Source organism: Mercenaria mercenaria, chromosome 7 (assembly GCF_021730395.1).
Source record: "Mercenaria mercenaria strain notata chromosome 7, MADL_Memer_1, whole genome shotgun sequence".
Classification (NCBI taxonomy): domain Eukaryota; kingdom Metazoa; phylum Mollusca; class Bivalvia; order Venerida; family Veneridae; genus Mercenaria; species Mercenaria mercenaria.
This window is the reverse complement of record NC_069367.1, coordinates 73,952,779-73,979,033: the sequence shown is the minus strand read 5'-3', so window position 1 is coordinate 73,979,033 and position 26,255 is coordinate 73,952,779. Positions and strand designations below refer to the sequence as shown.

Below are 26,255 nucleotides of genomic sequence, written 5' to 3'. Positions count from 1 at the left end.
TTAATCATCTATAGGGGAAAACCTGTACAAGGTTAATAATCTATAAGGGAAACTTATACAAGGGCAATTATCTATAGGGGAAACTTGTACAAGGACAATAATCTATAGGGGGAACTTGTACAAGGACAATAATCTATAGGGGGAACTTGTACAAGGACAATAATCTGTAGGGAGAACTTGTACAAGGACAATAATCAATAGGGGAAACTTGTACAAGGGCAATTATCTGTAGGGGAAACTTATACAAGGGCAATAATCTATAGGGGAAACTTATACAAGGGCAATTATCTATAGGGGAAACTTATACAAGGGCAATAATCAATAGGGGAAACTTATACAAGGGCAACAATCTATAGGGGAAACTTATACAAGGGCAATTATCTATAGGGGAAACTTATACAAGGGCAATAATCAATAGGGGAAACAATACAATGGCAATTATCTAAAGGGGAAACTTATACAAGGACAATAATCTATAGGGGGAACTTGTACAAGGACAATAATCTATAGGGGGAACTTGTACAAGGACAATAATCAATAGGGGAAGCTGATACAAGGGCAATTATCAATAGGGCAAACTTATACAAGGGCAATAATCAATAGGGCAAACTTATACAAGGGCAATAATCTATAGGGGAAACTTATACAAGGGCAATTATCTATAGGGGAAACTTATACAAGGGCAATAATCAATAGGGGAAACAATACAATGGCAATTATCTAAAGGGGAAACTTATACAAGGACAATAATCAATAGGGTGAACTTGTACAAGGACAATAATCTATAGGGGGAACTTGTACAAGGACAATAATCTGTAGGGGAATCTTGTACAAGGGCAATAATCTATACGGAAAACTTGTACAAGGACATTTATCTATAGGGGAAAAATGTTATTATTATTTCAGAAAGGTTTCTACTAACTTGAGGGGGGTTATAGTAGCAACTTTGTTGTTTCTGAAGTGTTGTCAAATGCAAAATTGAGAATATGGTGGAGTATAAAAAAGGTCTTGGTAAATATAAATAGAGCAGCAATTAGGTTACTTTCACATTCACCCATCTAGATTTATACAACAAAATATTCATTTTATCAATAGTTCTATGGGACAAATATTTCGAAAGAATTTTTTTACGCTTGAAAGATATTTATTTAACTTTCTGTTTTACAGGGAAGGTTTTCCAATACAGCCAAGTCAGACTGGTTTCTGTAAAGTGTTTCACCTAACACCTTTATTATCAAATAACCGAGACAAACGAGGTCTTGCACTAGACGGTAAACTCAAGCATGAAGATACGAATCTTGCCTCATCCACTATGTAAGTTGTATGCTAGTTTTTAAATTATGTTAAGTTACCAGCGGATCCTGGAACACAAGTATTTTTCTATATTAACATAATGTCATAATAAATTATGTGTAACATCATATGTGTCACTTTAACAGTTCTTTAACCTTGATATTTTTGTCAGGCTAAAGAACAAATGTATATCACTAATAAGGGATGGAAAGCTTACTGGCATATGTACTGAGAAGTATGTACTTTTTGCAGAGGTAATACTTGCTGTTAAAGAGGTCCAATATCTCTGTTACATATTTCTAGATACAAAACCTAATAACCTTAGTATTAAGGTCATCAAAATATAACAGCTACTCCCATCCTTGTACAGTTTTCTCATATTTATACTGATACAGATTTCATAAGCTGTGGGCCTCCGTGGCCAAAATGGTAAAGGTCGTTGCTACTTACCTGTATTAGCTTGGATGTAGAATTCTTTCATTTGGTTAAGCTATCAAGTTGTTTGGCATATATATATATATAAGGTTTTTCAAGTTGTTTGGCATATGTAAGGTTTTTCAAGTTATACGGCATATATAAGGTTTTTCAAGTTGTTTGGCGTATGTGAGGTCTTTGGTTCTGCTGTAATAAAAAAATGCCCGGATTCACGGTTAAAAGATGGAAAGTCACTGTAGATGATTTGTATCAGTTGACTTTAACCCAACAAAACAGACATAAGTCCATATATCCATTGAAAAATAATGGAACATTGTACAGTGTATATAACAGTTGGATTTTAAAAAGTGAGAGCACGTTTTTGGAACAACCGACACCCACAAATTGTACAGCACATTGCAGTTTTTAACCCCTCCCACTCAACACGATGTCCGCCTGCGGATAAGTTGAGGATCTTCGTCAAAGTTGTATGATATGACACAAGGGTTGATCAAAATATAATGTCACTGGTGTCATATAAACATCTATACTTGAAAACCTTGATATAACAGGGTTATTATAATAGTAGCTTGATCTGGGATGCTGTATGCGGCTCGAGTGGATTTTGCCAGATTGAATCTCACGAGGCGCACAAGTGCTGAGTGTGATCTGAACTTGCAAAATCCATGAGAGCTGAATACAAAATCCCAGATCTAACTACTGCTATAATGACCCTTTTATTATGTACATCCACCTTTTTGTTTGTTGTTTTGTTATCGAACGAATTCTTCTATGTTTTAATATCGAAGTTAAAATGGAACTGAGTGAAGTTTTTGTGTGTGCTATTTTTTTAACTGTAGGGTTAACGCACGTTTTTTTGTGTAACAACATCTGCAGAATCCCAAGGGATTGGTTGGTGCACGAGCCCGTAGGGCGAGTGCACCAACATAGCCCGAGGGATTCTGCAGATGTTGTTTCACGAAACAAACGTGTGTTATCGCTATTCTTGCATAAAACACAACTTAAGTGCTGGAAATATCGAAAAAACAAGACTATCCAGCTGACATTAGCCGATCGAAGTCGGCCGTTTCAGGTTGTTATGGACACATGTTTTATTTATGCATTTCCAGGGCATACAGAAACAGTGCGTATTTTATACATGTCGAACGGACATTCTTGTTGTGGTAATTTCTTTAATATTAAATATATGTAAAATAAGCATGACTTCCCCTTTTTCTGATATATCGGTAGGAACTTTAGCTTTAGAGGCTCGGAATTATGAGAAAATAATTTATAACCCTACATGGCATCGTGTCTTTACACAATTTGCAGGTGAGATGCCGACAGAACACAATTCTGCTTGGTTTAAATTAATAGGCTGCCCCTTACGCTTTTTAAATGTAAATATTATCGTTTAATAGAAACTGGTATCAATACCTATATTCTTCATGTCGTTAAGAATGAAATCTCTAGGCATATAACTAGAAAATTTTGCTTTGCACCCCACCCCATCGCGATCAAAGTTTGATAAAGTTTCATAAACACAACAATTTGAATTTTTCCAACATCGATATAATCAACTTAGCTTGGATTTATAAACTCAAACATGGTTGGTGAGATCTACAAATAAATTGAAAAATACATAATAAATACCTTCTGTTCATCAAATGTTCATTTACTGTGGAAAAATCCTTCGAACTTTACGCTTCGTCATGTTTATGCTTTACATTACACACCATCACTGCATCAGTAGACTGCATAGATGTGTAAAGTAGACACAAACATTTTTTAAAAGTTTTAGTGTAAGATTTAAAGTTAGCATGTCAACTTTCTCGACTCAAATTAATTTGGAAAACGAAATTGTATTTTTGTAAATTGTTGTTTGCCTATCATTTTCAGGGATTAAATCGCAGCGTGTAAACTTACTTTGAGTCTAATACACGTAATAATACAATAATAAGGAACGTCAATTCAGTCGCGTATCAAGAGAGGTAGCGTTTATTACAAGTTAAAGTAAAGTTAGGTTGAAAAATGATATTTTTAATAAATATGCAGATGAAAAGATTTCATAAATCTCGGACCTTTCGACTTCGGCCAGAATTGATTCGGGATCCATAATTTGCTTACGTTGGACCCACAACAGCATATTCAAAACGTTCACCAACAGCGCGTGCTCACTAGAATCTCCTTGTTTGTACACGTTTTTTCCCTGTTTGTGCATGCCCAAAATCGGCAAAAAACAAAGGTTTTATGCAAGAATGTCAGGTCATGCATATCAAATGAAAGTAGTCCAGCAACATAAAATACAAAAGGTACAATCAGAATTTTTTTCTGCCTTTTCATATTTACTTGTGAAATACAAGTTGTATTTTTGACACAATTTAATATATAGCTATATAATGAAATAGGGTTATTATAACAATAGCTTGATGTTGGATGTTGTTATCAATTTAAGTGGGTTGTGCCAAACCTGGTTTAAAAAAAAAAATAATTTTGAATTGAAACCTTGATTACTGGATAGGAAATGATCTGACTACAAAATGGCAACTCACAGTTGTATGGAAAAAAGTTATCACTGTTTTTCAAATATTACTGATAACGGTAAAGGCAGTGATGCACCACAGAAATATGTACATGGATACAAAAAGGATGAAAGAGGTCCATCAGTGTGTGAACGTCTCAGCAACACCTGTCAAATTGTTTGAATTAATAAATACTGGAATTTATTCATTGTACAGTTACTATAATGTTGACATATTTGTTTCAGTGTACAAGATAACGTACAGAAGGAGAATCTGGGTATTGTTGTTTCATATAAGGTGAAAGTAAGACTCATACTAGGATTTGGATCCGGGTAAGTGGAGCTCGAGCTGTGGCCTTTGAAGCCGTTTGCTAAATGTTGCTGACTTCAAATCAATTGCCTCTCACTGCTGTTTGATAAGGGTCAGGGTTAGGCATGAAAGGCATTCAGTTAGCTGTCAAAAGGTTTGTGGTTCTACACCCTCTGTTCCCGAAATAATGACCAAGAGGGCACCTAGAGTCTCCTTTCATCAGTAAAGCTTGAAGGTTTCTGAATATGACCTATTGAAAAATGTTTAAGTTAACCAACTATGATCTGACTATATGTTCATGTGCAACTTTGAAAACAGTACTTTCCTAATCATGTTAATTGTACACATTCTCTATTTGCCCAACCTATTTATCTGTCTCTAATATAGAATTAGAATCAGTATGGAACTTTAATTGTATAAAAAAGACTGTGTTGATGATTTGTTGGTAAGTTCTTTTGACTTCTTTTTCAAACAGGGATTTATCTGTTGAACTACCATTTACACTGACACATCCTAAGCCCCCTGAAAGTCCCCCACCATCAAGACACGGAAGTATCGCTAAACCGAATGACGGTAGTGAGGCACCAGTTGATACAAATCTCATACAGTTGGATACAAAGTAAGTAACATGATGAATCGGTTGCTATGGGTATATGCATCAATACAAAATTTAATGCTCCTTTTACAAAAATGAGTCCTATTGTAACAGGTAGACTAATTTGAATAGAGACAAAAAAATAATTGGTCAGTATTCTAAACTGGTTATAATAAAAACTTTTAAAGGATATATATATATATCAAACTTAAAAAAGATCTGGATGTTCATATCATTTCTTTTCTCAAAAACAAATTCATTTGATATTCAGCCAGGGCAAAAATCATCAGTTACAACTTTATTACATCACCACATCAAAAATAATGTGCCTCCAGCCTCTGTTTTATGTTGAGAAGTTGTTCAAACTTGTGGAGTATAACTTTATATGTGAGCCGCGCCATGAGAAAACCAACATAGTGGCTTTGTGACCAGCATGGATCCAGACCAGCCTGCGCATCCGCACAGTCTGGTCAGGATCTATGCTGTTCACTAATGGTTTCTCTAATTGCAGTAGGCTTTAAAAGCGAACAGCATGGATCTGACCAGACTGCGCGGATGCGCAGGCTGGTCTGGATCCATGCTGGTCGCAAAACCACTATGTTGGTTTTCTCATGGCACGGCTCATATGTAAATCGAAATGTCATTGACAAGGTGCTTTTAATCTAAATCAAAAATAAAAGTTTGTTGATAAATGTTTTCTAAATAAGACCATCTCAGAAAATGTAATGGAAACAAAAAACTTTTCATACATAGCCCTATGAAATCAGTCTCTTATATCAAGTATCATTTTAAAGCTGTATTGAACTCATTATTTTTGTTTACATCTTGACTTGTATGGAGCAAATGAAAATTAACCTTAAGGTACTAATATGTTAAGAGTTTGTATATATACTCGTAGATATAAAATTTCATAAGCTTTAGGCATTTATACACAAATCCCCATATATGTATATTTATTTTATGTTTTTCGGTGGTTTATCGAAATATAACGGTGAATTATATCCTGATAAACTCACTGGCCACTCAGTGAAAATTATCAAATCTGATACCCGGATTAACGTCAAAAAGTTTACCGAGCATACTGAAAGCCGGAAACAATATAACGATGACGTCGTTAAAATGACGTCATCTTTGCGATGCTTCCTGATAAAATTTCCCGCAAATTTCGACATTTTATTGAAATAAACACAACAAAAGTAGAGTTTTAGACATAAAATAAACAGAAAAATTGTTGGTATCGATGTAATATCACGGTAATTTCACTCGTGAACACCAAAAGTTGTTATTTTCACTCGTGGCTGCGCCACTCGTGAAAATATCACTTTTGGTGCACACTCGGTGAAATTATAACGTGATATTACACCGAAACCAACAATTATCCTCTATATAAACTGTATAGCATTTTTACACAACATAAAGATGGTGTTTTGACTTCTTGAAGCATTTTCTTTGGCATTCTTAAGTTAACATCTAAAATATAAAGTTCACAAAAGACATTTGATTACAAACACATTTAATGATACAGTTTATTGACATTAACAGAAGTGCAGATTTCTTCAAATTTTTTCACTTTATGGCACAAAATGCTGTTTTTAGATTTTATAAAAGGAGAATGTCAGCTGGAGATTCAGCTTAACTCCTGGCATCTCCCCTTTTTCGAGAAAAAGTTAACTGATTTTGAGCAATGTTGTGTTCTGATCTGTTTTGTTTTAAATGGATACTGTTTTAAGTTCAATATTGATTTGAAAAAAGATACGTCTCAGAAAATGCTTCAGAAACTATAAATAGTCTTGTGTAAGCTGTTATTTTATTTTTCACATATGATATGTTGTTATATAATACAGGCCTTTTCCCTGATGTTTTGTTATTTTTACAAACATTTATTCACATTATCGGCTTATCTGAGCACAATGTGCTAAAAGATTAGATCTTTTGATCAGTCTTTATCAATCAAGCATCCGTCAGTCAAGCATCCGTCAGTGAACATTTGAACTGTTGACATATTTGGATACCGCATTTCTTTAGGTCACAATAGCCAGAATAGTTTTCCCTATATATTCTATATAAAACTGATCTTTTTCAAAGAGCTACCAAACATAGCTAGACCCATTTCAGAGAACAAATCCTTACCTCATTTTAAAGAGTTATGATAAAACTGATATAAAATGAAGAGAAAAGTAGGGGTCATATATCTTCTAAGAGAGATTTCTCTGGTCACATTTACTTACTGTAAACTGACATCAAAATCACACTGCTGTGACCTGGAAGTACTACTTACTAAAATTGAGCTTGACTTCACCAAATACAACCTGCTCTCCCATTTTTCCTACCAAAATGTCAACAATACATCCACAATGAAATTTAAACAAAAACTAGCCTCAATTTAGACCTCTGTTGCCATGCCAAGTGAAAAATTAGTGTTCAAATACCTGGCAGCCATTACGCGACTAGACCAGATGGCTCCCACGCTGGTTCCTTTAGTTTAGTTAGACCTATATGAAACCGTTTTTCTGTAATAGTCTCAATTTCATTTGTATAGTACCAGTAACACATCTGCATGAAAAATACCAAGTTTCAGCTTGATTAAATCAGTTTTCCAGGTTTTATGGCATTTTCAGTAACGCGGGTCCCTGTGCCAATTTTCCTTCAAAACTGATGTCGCGGCATAATTTTTAACCAGTTTATCTAGCCAGAGCTGGTTTTTGCCCTATTTCATAAATTTTCACCATAATTTGCAAGCAAATTACACATTAACACTTTGAAATATACCAAATGTCCTCACTGAAAGGTATAGATGGGCATAATTTAGAGTGCAAATTTGCTTTTTTTAGAAAAAATACCCCCAAAACAGTGAAAATGTGATTTTTGGGGTTTTTATCAATTTTTGCAGCAAAATTTCAATAAAATGCTCATTTTTTACCAAAATCTGACCAAACTAGTTCATTTATATCAATATCTGGACAAATCTCAATTTTTGCCCACATTTTCTTATAGGTCACAATAGCCTAAATAGTTTTCCCTATATATTCTATATAAAACTGACCTTTTTCAAAGAGCTACCAAACATAGCTAGACCCATTTCAGAGAACAAATCCTTACCTCATTTTAAAGAGTTATGATAAAACTGATATAAAATGAAGAGAAAAGTAGGGGTCATGTATCTTCTAAGAGAGATTTCTCTGGTCACATTTACTTACTGTAAACTGACATCAAAATCACACTGCTGTGACCTGGAAGTACTACTCATACTAAAATTGAGCTTGACTTCACCAAATACAACCTGCTCTCCCATTTTTCCTACCAAAATGTCAACAATACATCCACAATGAAATTTAAACAAAAACTAGCCTCAGTTTAGACCTCTGTTGCCATGCCAAGTGAAAAATTAGTGTTCAAATACCTGGCAGCCATTACGCGACTAGACCAGATGGCTCCCACGCTGGTTCCTTTAGTTTAGTTAGACCTTTATGCAAGTTTCATGAAACTTACACATAGTATAATGCCATACATGCCATAATTTTTCAGGACCTTTCCGAGATTCCGAGTTAAAATTTCCGGGATTTTTACCCTTTGTCCGGGACATACACCATGACATTAGTATTCGTCTGTTTCATGCATAAATATCATAAAATTACATGCAGTTTCCAGAGATAATCATTGTTCCCTCGCTTAGGAATAATTTGCTGCAAATGTCGTCTAGCTTTCTAAGGGAGGTAAATAGGGTAATTCACGTCTATAGTTCGGCACGTGAATTGGTTGCGTTACCAAGGTGAACTGAATAAGAATTGCTACATAAGAAGAATTAACCTGGTCATCGTGATTTAGAATCCAGCTTATTTGGTATCATTTTTAGCTCATCTGATTTTTTGAAAAAAAATGATGAGTTATTGTCATCACTTGAGCGGTGGTCGGCGTCGGCGTCGGCGTTGCCTGGTTAAGTTTTATGTTTAGGTCAGCTTTTCTCCTAAACTATCAAAGCTATTGCTTTGAAACTTGGAATACTTGTTCACCATCATAAGATGACCCTGTATAGCAAGAAACATAACTCCATCTTGCTTTTTGCAAGATTTATGGCCCCTTTTGTACTTAGAAAATATCAGATTTCTTGGTTAAGTTTTATGTTTAGGTCAACTTTTCTCCTAAACTATCAAAGCTATTGCTTTGAAACTTGGAATACTTGTTCACCATCATAAGCAGACCCTGTACATCAAGAAACATAACTCCATCTTGCTTTTTGCAAGATTTATTGCCCCTTTTGGACTTAGAAAATCAGTTTTCTTGGTTAAGTTTTATGTTTAGGTCAGCTTTTATCCTAAAGTGTCAAAGCTATTGCTTTAAAACTTGCAACTCTTGTTCACCATCATAAGCTGACCCTGTACAGCAAGAAACATAACTCCATCCTGCTTTTTGCAAGATTTATGGCCCCTTTTGTACTAAGAAAATATCAGATTTCTTGGTTAAGTTTTATGTTTAGGTCAACTTTTTCTCTTAAACTATCAAAGCTATTGCTTTGAAACTTGCAACACTTGTTCACCATCATAAGCTGACCCTGTACAGCAAGCAACATAACTCCATCCTGCTTTTTGCAATAATTATTGCCCCTTTTGGACTTAGAAAATCATTTTCTTGGTTGAGTATTATGTTTAAGTCAACTTTTCTCATAAACTATCAAAGCTATTGCTTTAAAACTTGCAACAGTTTTTCACAATCATAAGTGGACACTGTACATCAAGAAACATAACTCTATCCTGCTTTTTGCAAGAATGATGGCCCTTTTTAGACTTAGAAAATCATGGGTAGGACAATATTTCAATTATACAAAAAAAATCAGATGAGCGTCAGCACCCGCAAGGCGGTGCTCTTGTTATGCTTAAACGTTTATCTAATCATTAATAAAATGGAATCCTCAAAGGAATAAAATAAATCTTGTAGATAAAATCGATATAAAATATTTCGGGTTGGGTCAATTTTCATGGATCGGTCGGCAAAGGCATTCAGTAGTCAAAAGTTTAATTTAGAATATGTGTGACAATCAATCTACATTTTGAAAGATTACAACCTTTTAAAATAATTATCGTTTAATTGACCGTTATCAGCCATTTCTTCCAATCAAGGCTACATGTAGCTTCACCGCCTACGTGCTAAAAACAACGAGATTTTCGGCTATTGTTCCTAATATTAAATGATCATAAAACTGTTATTGATTGCATAATTTTGTCAATTCATAATCAGGGTCATCAAAATAGCCGACTGTAAATTAATCTGGGTCATCAAAAGATCGCAGGGCGCGTTCAAAATGAGTGTTGATCGGAGCTGGCTTAATCAACATGTGTCCCGCTCGAGGGCATGAAACTGATTATCGGATAATTAGGAATAAGCAATGTGACACCGGGGACTGTTTATTGTGTTTTATTAATGTAAAATTCAACAATTTATAGACCAAAAAACTAGTTTTTTGGGAGGTTATTTTTGTTTTCTGTATTTTTAATTTTCTGGGACATTTCAACACTGTCCGGGACACCGGGACGAGTATGTGATTTCCTGGACAATCCCGGACAATCCGGGACGTATGACATGTATGATAATGCTATGTTGATAATGGTGGTTTAGATTGCTGTAGTAACATCAGAGCAGGCAGTATTGTTCTGTTTGTCACCTCAATTCATCATCATCATCATATCCTGTGTTTATTTGTCGACTGCTGCGGGTGTCCCAGTAACTAGGGTAGGCAGCAGGTGGCTAGATTGTTTAACACCCAGTCTCCATGCTTCTCTGTCATGTGGGTCAAAGCTGTCAAGGTTGTAAGCCTTCAAGTCCCCCTTGACGCATTCCAACCAGGTCTTTCTAGGTCTCCCACGTCCTTTGGAGTTTGGTATGGACATACTCAAGATTGAGTTGATGCATGAGGATGCACGAATGACATGGCCATACCGACTCAGGCGTCTGGTACGAATATTTCAATATTGAAATATAAGTGGCTACCGAGAAATCTTCATGAAACAATGGCTATATGATCACATAGAGTACAACATTTAAAACCTTAATGTTTTAATAACTTGTACATGTGTTCAGGTGAAAGAATAGGATTTTCCTGGCCCTCTTGCTTTTACTAGTCATTTAGCCTAACAGTATATTTGTTGAACATGATATATTATATAGTTAATTTTTTGCTCGACTATTCATAGAATAGTTAGCTATTGCACTCACCCATGCGTTGGCGACGGTGTCGGCGTCCGCGTCCCGATTTTGGTTAAAGTTTTGTATGTAAGCTGGTATCTCAGTAACCACTTGTGGGAATGGATTGAAACTTCACACACTTATTCACTGTGACAAACTGACTTACATTGCACAGGTTCCATAACTCTATTTTGCTTTTTTACAAAATTATGCCCCTATTTCGACTTAGAAATTTTTGGTTAAGGTTTTGTATGTAAGCTGGTAACTCAGTAACCACTTGTGGGAATGGATCGAAACTTCACACACTTATTCACTGTGATGAATTGATCTACATTGCACAGGTTCCATAACTCTATTTTGCTTTTTACAAAATTATGCCCCTTTTTCGACTTAGAAATTTTTGGTTAAGGTATCTCAGTACTTACTAATGGGAATGGATTGAAACTTCACATACTTGTTCACTATCATGATCTGACATGCACTAAGCAAGTCCCATAACTCTACTCTCTTTTTTTTCAAAATTATGCCCCTTTTTCGACTTAGCAGTTTTTGGTTAAATTTTTGTATGTAATCTGATATCTCAGTATCCACTAATTAGAATGGATTGAAACTTCACACACTTGTTCACTGTCATGATCTAACATGCACTGTGAAGGTCCCATAACTCTACTTGGCATTTTTACAAAATTATGTCCCTTTGACTTAGCAGTTTTTTGTTAAGTTTTTGTATGTAAGCTGGTATCTCAGTATCCACAAATTGGAAAGGATTGAAACTTCACACTCTTGTTCACTGTCATGATATGACATGCAGTACAGAGGTTCAATACCTCTACTTTGCATTTTACAAAACTATGCCCCTTTTTCAACTTTTGTATTCATTCAATTGACAAGGCTGTTTGCCATACTCTAGTGTAAAATGGTAATAAGGACAATAAGATTGAATCAATGTCACATTAACCCTTACCCTGCTAAATTTCTATATTGAACTTGTCGATCTTTCAATTTGTTACAAACTGTTACAAGGGGTGCTTACAAAAAAAGATACTGACTGAGTGGTGACCAGTGCAGATCATGATCAGACTGCACAGATGTGCAGGCTGATCATGATCTACACTGGTTGCAAAGGCAGAATCAGTCGTGTCCAGCATGATAAGGGTTAAAATATTTACTACCTATTTGATGGAATGAATCGGTACAATTATTTAGACGGTACAGAGTTTTTATCATATGCTTAAAGGAGCATGCCTCCCAATTTGTCCAAATTTATAAAAGAGCACTTTCATTTGTTAGTGTTTGTAAATATAAATTATAAACAAATGTGGTTTGGTGAGATCTACACAATATTAATTTACAAAAACATTTGTAAAGGTTTTGTCAAACAGTTGAGATAATGATATAGAATAGAAAGAGTGTATTTTATTATGATACTTCTGATTCAACCTGTTGATATTGTAAAGCTAGAGGAGTATACTCTGTTCAGATTTGCTGTAAGGAACCAAAATTTATCAGTTTCATGGAAAATCATGTTTTCTTTAAATTCTAAATAGATATTTTTTGGACATAAATTCATTGATGCAAAATAATGTGTTAATTCACAAAAATCAGTCCCCCACAAAATATGATGATTTTACAGTATACTAGATAAAAGTTTCTAATGATTGCTAAGTCTTTTCTTTGTTTGATTTTTCAGTGTTGAAGGCTTTGAATATCGGGACGATGATTTCATATTTGAAGACTTTGCTAGACTACGTCTGAAAGGTCATGAGGGCGACGACACAGAAGCATAAACCTTGTGACCTCTTGGTTGTCACAACTACCCATCTATCATAAATATTTTGCCAGTGAAGATAAAAGATGTTGGAATAGAAATCACCTCTTCTCATTAAAAGAATTTTGAACCTATTAATGTTTCATCAAAACTTTTTGAGTTCAGCCTGATAACTGTTGCCTATCAACAGAAATTATCTAGCAACTGACAAAATGTGATCAAAAGAATTTGGTATTTTCTGTTGTCATGGGGATTTATATATGTGGTGTCATTCTCATTTATAGCAGTTAAAATGTTTTGTATCTTCTCTAATGAAATTTTGCATAGAAATGATACCATGAAAATCTTTATTTATGTTCATACTTTAGCTTTCTTTAAATTCTCTGCACATTTTTATATATATGTCAAAGTCAAGAAATAGCCTTTAAAATTCAGTTGTATGGAATAATTTACAAGTCCAAGAAAACTGAATTTTTAGAGCAGTCTCAGAGTGCACCCTTGCCATTGGTCAATTTCAAAATTGAGCTTGGAATCGACCAGTCAGATGGTTTGGTTTCCAGACTGGGCTGCACACTTAGTTTTGCAGTCTTCGGGCCCTGAGTTTTGTAATGCTTGAAGTCAAAAAGCAAATAACTTATGCATTACTGTAAAACTAGACATCCGCTGTACATTAGTACATGTGATGAATACAAAAGAAAACAGTGTCTGTAGAATTCAGGGCTTCAGCTCATAGGGTCAGAATTTGAAAGCTTATAGACATAGTAACTATTTCAGCTTGCTCAGTTTTAATCAGTTCATCATGGTATTTTTGGCTAAAGTCTTTGACCTGTATAACAATACATACTGATCACTATCACATTCTCAGATGCCTGTTATTTCCAGGAAGAAGTGCTTCCCTGTAAGTCACCATGTCACTACCAATACTTTTTTTAATAGAGTAACTAACTACAACAAACTACACATTATAGTTAATTAAATCATATTTAAGTGTTGCAGTTTAAAGCTATTTACCTTGTGATTTCGTTTAACGTGTTTGAAGAATGTAGCCAAATATGATATCTGTAAACAAAATCAAGAATTTTCTTATTATTTTGAGAGTTACTTTTACATCTTATATTAAGAACTTTGGCCAAGATTTTATTATTTCTCTTTTAGTAACGCTGACTTTTGAGTTAAAAAAGACTACCTCGAACTTACATAGAAATTGTTTCCCCATACATTATAAATTGACAGGTTGTTGGCTGGGTACACAGGGTAGTCTAAGCTTGCCTGTGACACTACTCATTCGAACCTCGATGGCTCAAGCACTCGGACTCACTTTAGCAATTCTTGTGGTCTCTGGTCATCATCTATGTTTAGTTAGCTCTAAACCCTGGATGACACGAGTATTGTGTACATCTCTCAGTGACCTTGAGTGATCATTGCTTTACTGTGTTAGCAATGGCATTAGCTGACTCAGCTACTCCGTATGCCCCCAGTATATCTGGTCAGCAACCTGTCGGAACAGTTGATATTGCAAATCCATTTACTTCATCCCATATTTCAAACTTCAAACTTACAGCAAAAAATATTTATTTTTCCAGTTCTGTTATGCAATGCTTCTATGTGCACATTCTTGTTCATAAACACAAAAATACATTACACAGTGCTGGAGTGTACAGCATAATTTTGGATTTGCTCCGATTGCTTTAGTTCATATATTTATAATAAAAAAACACACAATGCCTTCAGCAAAGGATTTTTTTATTTGATAAGATTTTCACGTTACATTTCATGGTAATATAAAAGCATCCTTCGTACGGTAAAACTGAATCAAAAATTGCAAGTGAAGAGAGTTATTTTGTTTCTGAAAGCTGAAAATTATTCAAACACAATGACTAATCAAGATTAAGTTTTCAATGGACTACCTCAGTGGGAATGCCAGAAATTTGTTTACATTTGGATTCCATGTCTCCTGACTTCAGGCAGATGTGAATTTATTGCTATAAAACAGTACTTGCTTGTTTTTTTTTTCTGTTGCCATAGAAGTAAAATAGATTTCAAATTTTCTTTTCAGGGATCTATTTTGTTTATATTACCAAAGATATTGTTTCATTTATTACTATACATGTATTTATTCTTGTTTATTTTCTTAATTTGCTGCAAAAAGTACTTTTTTTCCCAAAATACATAAGAAAGGCAGTATGTGCCAATGTTTTGAAAAAAATATTTTATTCGTGTATGTAGAAAATTTAAAAGATAAAATAATTATCGCTGCACTTAACTGCCACAATACTAAGGTTCTGTAAGTTTGTATCATACACAGATGTTCAATACAATTTACAGTAAACCTCGCCGAGGAAGCACTCAGAGTGTCAAGAGAGAAAAAAAGGAGGGAATGGAGGTGGAATAGTGTGGAAGTTGTTCAGAAATGGAACTTTATATCTTTGTGCTTTACTTAACTTGATGTTGTATTTGTGAATTTACTTACAAACAGAATGTTGGACACATCTTATCAAATGTATTAGGTGTTTGTCAATGCAGTGAAGACTTATTTATTTTGTGTTAAATTTTTGAAAAAATAGTTTTCAGGAAATTACCGTGTCTCTTGTCAAAAATATAAAAGTATAGTAGAGAAGGGGTGCATGTGTATCAATAATATATGTACTGGACACAAAAAGTAATGAATGTTACTTATTTGTTGTCACATGACCAGCAAAACTATTTATAATACAGAAAAAATGAAATAAGACTAACATGAAAACATCGTTAGAAAGAAACTTAGTTTTTTAGACAAATTCCAGTGTACCCAAACTTGAAATTTTAAGCAAATTGAATATGAAATGTGTTCTGTGTTGTTACTTTGTATTTTAAATCTGGTCAAATCTGAAAGAAAAATGATAGAGGAGGATTTAGATTATAGGACAGAAAAGTTTTATAATGATCATACAAAGAATTTTATTAGAGGGGAAAAAAGATTATACTGTTCCTTGCAATGCAAAGGTGGTAAAATATTTATGGCATTTCTTGATGTAATTGATGGGATTATAACTGTCAAGTTCAGGAAAACAAGCACTCATTTCTTTTCTTCAGAGCAGCCATTAAATGCTTTTGGCTAGAAAAAAGCCTAGCTTTGCAAGCTTTTTGGAATTGAAAAGAACTATGCATGTGTTGAGATACTGTAAGTCTGGACCTAATTGCTCAAAACATTATCTACTGGTTAAACTTTTCAGTGGATACATTAGTTCCTTACCTGTGCTTCATATATTGATGAAAATACTGTAGAAACCCATGTACTATGCACAGTCTTTTGACAAATGGGACCACCCATGAATCTTAGGTGCATATTGTATGCAGTTTAAGACAATTTTCTGACTCAAAAGCTTGTTTATAATTGTTCACCATTGTGGTAGGAAGAAACTACTCTTTGTGCTAAAAACTAAGATTGCTGTTACATTTTGTACTAGATAACAGTACTTTATGTTTTAAATATTTTTTTTAATGTGAATTTAATTGTATTTCGAAGAAAGTCATGGATATTTTTATACAAATTAAGGATCAAGTATTATTTTTTAACAAGATCCAACTCGTTAACAAAACTGATACAAGATGACACAGTAAACCTTCCTGCTAATTGCCAGTGGTGTCATCTTTAACAGATCGACCAAACAAAAGACAGTCACAGCTTTTGTTTTTGGTTTGAATTGATAAGCTCATGATTTCATCTTGTACAAATGAAACTGAAGTTCTCTCAAGATCTAGTGTAACTCAGTGATCTATAGTGATACAGAAAGCTTCGTGAACTCTGAAGGTTAACTCTTCTGTAAATACTCTGTCATGTGGAGGTATCTTTAAATCACCAGATGTTTACTATTTTTTTTACACATTTTTCAGTTTTGTTTTCTTCCTTCTGGATTTACCAAAAAAAAAAGTCCCACCATCCCCCTCCCCTACCCTCCACAAAAATTTGAGTTGAATAGATGGTGTGCATTATACTTGGGTACCTATGGTATATCAGAATATGGATTGTAATGATGAAACTTGTGATTTTTTAACAGATTTAGTGTCATTTCTACCAGTTTCACTGATGTATATTTAGTAGACAAGGCTACTTTCCAGATTTTATTCAGAATTGAAGCTGCAGACAGTTTTACCAGTTGATAAAGTTTCAAGCAACTTGGTTCTGGGATTTTAAGCATCACTTTTATTTGGCAGGTTTGATTCTAACTAATGTTCTTTAGAATGTTTGTGTCATAGATAATGCTGTGTAGGACTTGCTATTGTTCACAGTTTCTTTTAGGCTTTGTCTAAGGCAAAAACAAAAAGAATTGCAAATATTATCTAACCTGTAGTTGCCAGAAATGATTGTTAAATTTTTGATGTAAATTATATTGGATCTTCTGATATTGACATAGTCAGGAGGGTGTTGATAGGACATACTGCAACAAGAGGGTATTGATAGGACATAATGCAACAGGAGGGTATTGATAGGACATAATGCAACAGGAGGATATTGATAGGACATAATGCTACAGGAGGGTATTGATAGGACATAATGCAACAGGAGGGTATTGATAGGACATAATGCAACAGATGTAAGTTCACAAGATAATGAACATGCTCATCAGTGTTCCAAGTTCAAAATGTAAAGCTGCAATATTGAAATAAAGCTCAATAGAAAGTGAGACAGTTTAAATGCTTTACACTGATGGATACAACTTGTTCAAAATCCAAACACCTGTGAATATATTGAACATCAATGATTAAAAAGCATTTTGAATTTCAACATATGGTAAGTGAAAAATACACATCATTTTACATCTGAACAGCAATGAATACATAGCATTTAAATTTGAACATCAGTAAATTGAGCATTTCAGATTTGATCAGTGATGTAAACGGGCTAGGAAAAGACAAGTTTGAAATCAGGATGCAAAGATTTTTTATTTTTGTTGTTGATTTTATGGACATTTTAGTAATAATTATTGTTCTTGTTGACAAGACTTGTGTATTTTAAACATATTATATTGTAACTGTTAGATATTGTGTAGCAAATTGATCATGTTTAATATTGTTATGTTTTGTGTACATGTTGGTGTCATGTGACTGCATTGGTCATGTGATTTGGGTTATGTGATGTTACATCACATAGATGTTTTAAATTTAAAAGCATAAAATAAATTAATATTTTGTGTACCAGTCTAAAAATAGAATTTTTTGGTGTATAAGATTCTTTGTACTTGTGCATAATATATTAGTAATTGTGACAAGAGTTATTTATCATTTTTTACATGGGAAAAAATTGTGTGTAAATTGTTGCATCCTGTATTTTTACACTTCAAACGCTTGTTGAAATAAAGAAGGTATAAGTTGAGTGCCGACTACTTAACTCAAAAGGGAAAGTTTAAGTTTTTCCACAATGGAAAAAAAGATAAAAACCTCTAGCAAGTTTTTTGTTGCACCACTAAGTTCTCTTTTTAGTCTGTGTAACTATGTATGGCATATATATAGAATATTATTTGACCCCGCCCCTATACATATTGTTGGTGCTTATTCTGCTATTCTTTGATACAGGCATCGTTTGGTGAAATTAGACTAGCATATAAATAAATTTCTTATTGATATTACATAGTTTGTATTATTTTGGTGTATTTTTCTCACATTAGCACACTGATGAAATGTTAACATAAATCAAATGTCAACTAAAATCAGTCTACCTTACAACAGTCTACCTTAAAACTTTATATCGACAAGCTTTTTTATGCTATCACATTTTTAGCTCGTCTTTTCGAGGAAAAAGTAGAGCTATTGCACTCGCCTTGGCGTTGCCGTTGGTTAAAGTTTTTGATAAAGTCATTTCATATCTCTGTTACTATCAAAGCTTTTGACTTGAAACTTAAAATAGTTATTTACTATCAAAGTCTACACCATGAGAAACAATCCCCATAACTCTGATTGAATTTTGACAGAGTTATGCCCCTTTTTAACTTAGAATTTTTTGGTTAAAGTTGTATGAAATTTTTACTGGCAAACCTCTAATTCAAGTCAAGCATGCTGTCTTATGGACAGCTCTTGTTTATAAGACTATGGTGTTTACATTTTGGTGTCAAGTTTTAGATGATAGAAACTGTATCATCTTGAAACTCAAAGTGGGTAATACACATGAAAGTTTGAAGTGTCCAAAATAAAATCTGTGAAACAATCACAAGCTATTTCAGTACTGCCAGTAGAACAGTAATACTGTTAACACAATAGTTATTTCATTTACCATTTTAAAAATCTCTGCATATATTTCAGTTCAGTGTGGGATTTACATTTAGAGGGCTTTACATGCTGAATGGTTTTAGTATACTGTATACCTTAATATAAATAGTACCAAATCTGCACAGAACTGAATAGTTTTCAAGCCAGGTCTGGTTTTAAGTCATTTAATGAACAAAAGACTGGTAACATGGTGGACATTTTCACTCGGTACTATAGTGTTGTCTATGTAAGCTGATCTCCAAACTAGAGTGCAAACCACAAACTATTGCATTCAAATTTATCAATGGATTTGAATGAACAGCTTGCTTGTTTTGAATTTGCATACTCCCCCACCTAAATATATTATGTCATCCGACACTGTAGAGCCCAGATTGCATTAGATTAAACTATAGTCCAGTTTGAAAATGCTCAATATTACCGTTATTCAATACTGTTAAGAGCTTTTCCCCTTTTGGTTGCCACTGAGAATATGTTTGGAAAATTTTATTGATTTAAAAGAATTATTCAGTCTTTTAACTCTAGTTGGAAGAGTTTTTGGACACAAGTAAAATAAGGTCAAAATTATTATTTAGATCTGGATACATGATTATGCAAAACATGCTTTGGTAAACATAGCCATTTCACATTGAAAAATCCGTGTTGAATATACTAATCTCAGTATACATGTATAATCCAGCCAATCTTCAAACTTTATTTTACCCATTTTATGCTATACTAAATTGTAATCTGTTTCTAGCAATTATACATGTCTTCTTTTTCCACCCCTATAATCTAGTAGGCAATTCTGTAAAAGAATTTGGAAAAGTCTACTTGAGAAATATTGGGGTGGAAGGTGTAAGTGTATATTTATACTGAAAGTAACTGGTTTCTGTCACTACTTTTGTTTCAATGTCTGTTACTCTGTTATCATTTTAAAGCTTTAATATATGACTTAAGTTTAGTGATTAGTTAGGAAGGATCTGACATTATTAAAATGTGCGAGAACTGTTTTTCTGGAGTTGTTTTGTTTATTATTTTGCTGAAATCTCCAAATATAGTTTTGTATCCATCCTTAGTCACATCTTGGTTATAGTTAAATGGTAATTTTTTTTTTCATCACAATATACGACTTGATTGTTTACAAATGTAGTTTGGACCCAATCCGACAGAAAAATGGAACAGTAATTATACATGCATTACAGGTCCGCTCCACACTGGGGTGTTCCGAGAACTTAACTGGGATATAGGACATCTTACCTCTTTTCACTAAAATGCCATGAAAACTAGTGGCACCTGCTGGCATATATAGAGAAAGTCTTGAGTACAGTTGAAATTTCTGGAAAAGTACTGAATTATCAGACGGCGTTTAAATAATCCGAAAAATAAATGCCAAATAACGAACAGTTTCAAGCACTGCACTGACTCTGCAAGACATATATGTAGGCATTGTAATTTCAACAAATTAGGTTTCCTTGTCCACAATTTGATTTGCTTAGAAATTACATGAAACTATCTTTCTGATTATTCTTGAATAAGGCCTCAAGATACTAGTAAATTATTCTAGTATTCAAAGATTGAATCTCTATGTATGTCGGAGAAACTTTAAATCCTTCTTTCCAAATTTCAGGAACACTTTTACAATCATTCTGTTCATGTTAGTGGTCTTGTAGACCATTTGGTTTCCCATCATTAACTGCAGAGTGTCAAACTTCATAGGATGATTGCCTGTGGCCAGCAGATGACCCAGTCTGTAGTAGGGATCAACAGGTCAAAATAAGAAAGATACCAAGACTGTAAATGGTTTATGACCAGTAACTGGAGAAAGCTACTACACACCCAAATTCTTCAAGGAACTGGTCAAAGGTCAAGGTAACAATGGTACCCAATCAGCTGGAGTACAGTTAAGCTACATACAATAATTTCATATGATTAAAGAAAACTGCAAACATTTTCCTGACAGGACTGCTAATCCTGACCCCCAAAAAACAAAATACTGTTAAATCATAAACATTTGTGGGGGACTAATTTTCTTTTGATTTTGTGGTTGATTGAACCTATGAAATGAAAGCCTTATGAAGAAGGTAAATTCCCATTCATTTCATCTTCAAAAGCTGAAATCCATAAATTTATATCCTCGGGAAACAGCCTTTTTAGCTCACCTGAGCAATGCTCTGGTGAGTTATTGTGATCACTTTGTCCGGCGTCTGTCTGTTGTCTGTCAACATTTGGCTTGGCTTGTGTATGCGATAGAGGCTGTATTTTTTCAACTGATCTTCATCAAATTTGGTAAGAATGATTGCCTTGATGAAATCTAGCCCAAGTTCGAAAATGGTTCATCTGGGGTCAAAAACTAGGTCACTATGTCAAATCAAAGAAAAACCTTGTGTATGCGATAGAGGCTGTATTTTTCAATTGATCTTCATGAATTTTGGTCAGAATGACTTCCTTGATAAAATATATAGGCCAAGTTTGAAAATGGGTTATCCAGGGTCAAAAACTAGGTCATTAGGTCAAATCAAAGAAAAACCTTGTGTATGCGAGAGGCTGTATTTTTCAACTGATCTTCAAGAAAATTTTGTCAGAATGATTACCTGGATGAAATTTAGATCAAGTTCGAAAATGGGTTATCTGGGGTCAAAAACTAGGTCACTAGGTCAAATCAAAGAAAAACCTTGTGTATGCAATAGAGGCTGTATTTTTCAATTGATCTTCATAATTTTGGTCAGAATGATTGCCTTGATGAAATCTAAATCACGTTTGAATATGGGTCATCTGGGGTCAAAAACTAGGTCAAATCAAAGAAAAATCTTGTGTATGCAATAGGGGCTGCATTTTACACCGGATCTTCATGAAATTTGACCAGAATGCTTGTCTGGATGAAATCTAGGTAGAGTTTGAATATGGGTCATCTAGGGTCAAAAACTAGGTCACCTGGTCAAATTAAAGAAAACTCTTGTGTACCCAATAGGGGCTGCATGTTTCAATTGATCTTCATGAATGTTGGTCAGAATGATTGCCTTGATGAAATCTAGGTCAAGCTTGAATATGGGTCATCTGGGTCCAAAAACTAGGTCACTAGGCCAAATCAAAGAAAAACCTTGTGTATACAATAGTGGCTGCATTTTACACTGGATCTTCATGAAATTTGATCAGAATGTTTGTCTGGATGAAATCAAGGTCGAGTTTGAATATGGGTCATCTAGGGTCAAAAACTAGGTCGCTAGGTCAAATTAAAGAAAAACCTTGTGTATGCAATAGGGGCTGCATTTTACACTGGATATTCATAAAATTTAGTGAGAATGATTGCCTTGATGAAATCTAGGTCATGTTCGAATAAGGGTCATCTGGGGTCAAAAACTAGGTCACTAGGTCAAATCAAAGAAAAACCTTGTGTATGCAATAGAAGCTGTATTTTTCAGTTGATCTTCATGAAATTTCGTCAGAATGATAGCCTTGATGAAATTAAGGTCAAGTTTGAATATGGGTCATCTGGGGTCAAAAACTAGGTTGCTAGGTCAAATCATATGTTGTTCATGAAATCACTAGGTGAAACATGTTTACACTGTTATGGTGTGTTTCTCAAGTGAGTGACCTAGGGCCATCTTGGCCCTTTTGGTCAAAACCATGAAATTTCAAGTTGACAAAATTAAATGATTTCACAGTATACTCATTAAAGTTTGGTTGATGAATTGATTTCTCTAATTAAAATCACCAATTATGAAGCAGTCACTATTTTGACTTAAATACCATAGATGTTGATATACTAGTTAAAACTAGATATTACAGTGAACAATAATAATAATAATAATAATAATAACGACTTTATTTTATGTGGATAACATATTTGGTGTTTAACCAATTTTCAATATGGTCCACAACTACCGGGATACATATTTTGTACAAATTTGGTTAAAGGATTCAAATAATGTAAATAATGGAAGAGGCACTATTTTTCTCTGCAATAGGGACAAAATCAAAGGCCATCATTTTCTGGATGCCTGTCCAGACTATCTGGCTATTTGAATTTTACACATTCTACACCAGGTTTCAAGTCCAACTGATATTTCTCAATTTGACTTGAATTCTCACAAAGCAAGAATGATAATTAGTAGGCAAATGTTTACATACAATACTACCGGGAACATTAATCAGCAAGTCATCATAAAGGCACCGCAACTGAAACTGAGATAACCTTTTGTTTTGATCACAACACAATTTCTTATCATGAGTAACAAGAGATCACAGAGTGATCTTGGCGCCCACCAATGTGCCATTTTTGAGTGTTCCAAATTTCAAGACTTACTGACTACCTCAAGGTCAAATTTCATTTCTGTACACAACATTGTGCATGTGGTCCAAATTCGAAAACTGTAGCTTGAGAAATGTGAAAGTAGGTCACTAGGTCAATGTCAAGGTCAAAGTTTGTTTCGGTACACAATCCTATGCATGTGGTCTAAATTTGAAGCCTATAGCTACAGAAATGTGAAAGTAGGTCACTAGGTCAATCTTAAGGTCAAAGTTCATTTCGGTACACAAAACTATGCAAGTGGTCCAAATTTGAAGGCTGTAGCTTGAGAAATGTAACAGTAGGTCACTAGGTCAAAATCAAGGTCAAATTCTATTTCGGAATACAAAACTATGCATGTGGTCCAAATTTGAAACCTGTACCTTAAAAATGTGAAAGTAGGTCACTAGGTCAATGTAAAGGTCAAAGTTCATTTCGGTATATAAAACTAAGCATGTGGTCCAAATTTGAAGGCTATAGCTTGAGAAATGTAAAAGTAGGTCACTAGGTCAAAATCAAGGTCAAATTTTATTTCGGAATACAAAACTATGCATGTGGTCCACATTTGAAGCCTGTACCTTAAAAATGTGAAAGTAGGTCACTAGGTCAATGTAAAGGTCAAAGTTCATTTCAGTACACAAAACTATGCATGTGGTCCAAATTTGAAGGCTGTAGCTTGAGAAATGTAAAGTAGGTCACTAGGTCAAAATCAATGTCAAATTTTATTTCGGAATACAAAACTATGCATGTGGTCCAAATTTGAAGCCTGTACCTTAAAAATGTGAAAGTAGGTCACTAGGTCAATGTGAAGGCCAAGGTTTTTTTCGGTAAACAAAACTATGCATGTGGTCCAAATTTGAAGGCTGTAGCTTGAGAAATGTGAAAGTAGGTCACTAGGTCAAAATCAATGTCAAATTTCATTTTGAAACACGGAACTATGCATATGGTCCAAATTTGAAGCCTGTACCTTCAAAAATGTGAAAGTAGGTCACTAGGTCAAAATCAAGGTCAAAGTTTTTTCCAGTGCACAAAATTATGCATGTGGTCCAAATTTGAAGGCTGTAGCTACAGAAATGTGAAAGTAGGTCACTAGGTCAAAATCAAGGTCAACTCATGTCAAGGTTCATCTTGCCACTCAAAAATATACATGTGGTCCAAATTTGAAGGCTGTAGTTACAGAAATGTGAAAGTAGGTCACTAGGTCAAAATCAAGGTCAACTCATGTCAAGGGTCATCTTGCCACTCAAAAATATACATGTGGTCCAAATTTGAATGTTGTAGTTATTGACAAGAACATTTTAAAAGCTTTTCCCTATATAAGTCTATATGAACCATGTGACCCCTGGGGCGGGGCCATTTTTGACCCTAGGGCAATAATTTGAACAAACTTGGTAGAGAACCACTAGCTGATGCTACATTACAAGTATCAAAGCCTTAGGCTTTGTGGTTTGGACAAGAAGATTTTCAAAGTTTTTCCTTATATTAGTCTATGTAAATCATATGACCCCCAGGGCGGGGCCATATTTGACCCTAGGGGTATAATATGAATAATTTTAGTTGAAGACCACTAGATGATGTCACATACAAAATATCAAAGCCCTAGGCCCTGTGGTTTTGGACAAGGGGTTATTCAAAGTTTTTCCCTATATAACTCATAATAAAATATGTGACCCCCAGGGCGGGGCCATATTTGACCCCAGAGAAATAATTTGTATCATCTTGGTAGAGGGCCACTAGATGATGCTTCAAACCAAATATCAAAGCCCTAGGCTCTGTGGTTTTGGATAAGAAGGTTTTCAAAGTTTTTCCCTATATAAATCTATGTAAAATATAGAAATAAACAAAGGGCCATAACTCACTCATAAATTGTTGAACCAGTCTGATTTTCAGGGGGACACAACTAGGGTACCAATACATCATTCTGACAAAGTTTGGTCAAAATCCCCCCAGTAGTTTCTGAGGAGATGCGATAACGAGAAATTGTTAACGGACGGACGGACGGAATGACGGACGGACGGACCACGGACGCAGAGTGATTTTAATAGCCCACCATCTGATGATGGTGGGCTAACAATAACATGGAAGGTTTTAAATAGTACAAACAAAAACAAAAGTATGCCGAGACTTGACCTTAACTATGGTAAGATATTCTGAAAGGGTAAGCATGTACTTCCTTTATTATCTGTTGTTCAGGATGTTTGGTTTAAAACTTCCTGAAAAAAAAGCGACAGATGTTCTTTGTTCTCTCTACCATCATGTAGCCATCCTGATCTATTTGTCCTCTAATACTTAATAAAATTGTTGGATCTGTATTGTTCAATGTTAATAGCCTGATGTTCATACTTTTGAGTTCAATATGCCATTTCTTTTTGCTGTCATGTTTGAATTAGCACAGATACAGTGAAACTCTACACCAGTGTTCAATCTGCAGCTACTTACAGCTCTGCAAAAATTGCAATGAACAATGTTATATATACATGTAATAACTAGACCTATCACTGAAGACAATTAATACCCCCTGACACCATTCTGATACAAGGGAAGTAAAATGTTATGATCGTGACTTTGGACCTAGTGACCGAGCATGCTGTCTGGACGAGACAAATAATTGATGCTTGTTTTATGATAATAATCCCAGCAGTTCAGAAAATACTGACTGGACACAATTTA

At 34.5% G+C, this 26,255-nt stretch overlaps 1 protein-coding gene across 2 annotated transcripts in view; it reads left to right on the top strand.

Moving 5' to 3' along the window:
* The window catches only part of LOC123553918 (beta-arrestin-1-like), a 171,583-nt gene extending 151,273 nt beyond the window's left edge, over positions 1 to 20,310 (top strand). For both annotated transcript variants that reach the window (XM_045343665.2, XM_045343664.2), the window contains exons 9-12: positions 1,168 to 1,314; positions 4,475 to 4,561; positions 5,014 to 5,157; positions 13,001 to 20,310. In XM_045343665.2, the coding sequence (XP_045199600.1) occupies positions 1,168 to 1,314; positions 4,475 to 4,561; positions 5,014 to 5,157; positions 13,001 to 13,097 (475 nt within the window). In that variant the 3' untranslated portion in view covers positions 13,098 to 20,310. The remainder of the gene's footprint in view (positions 1 to 1,167; positions 1,315 to 4,474; positions 4,562 to 5,013; positions 5,158 to 13,000) is intronic.
* Positions 20,311 to 26,255: the final 5,945 nt, after the last annotated feature.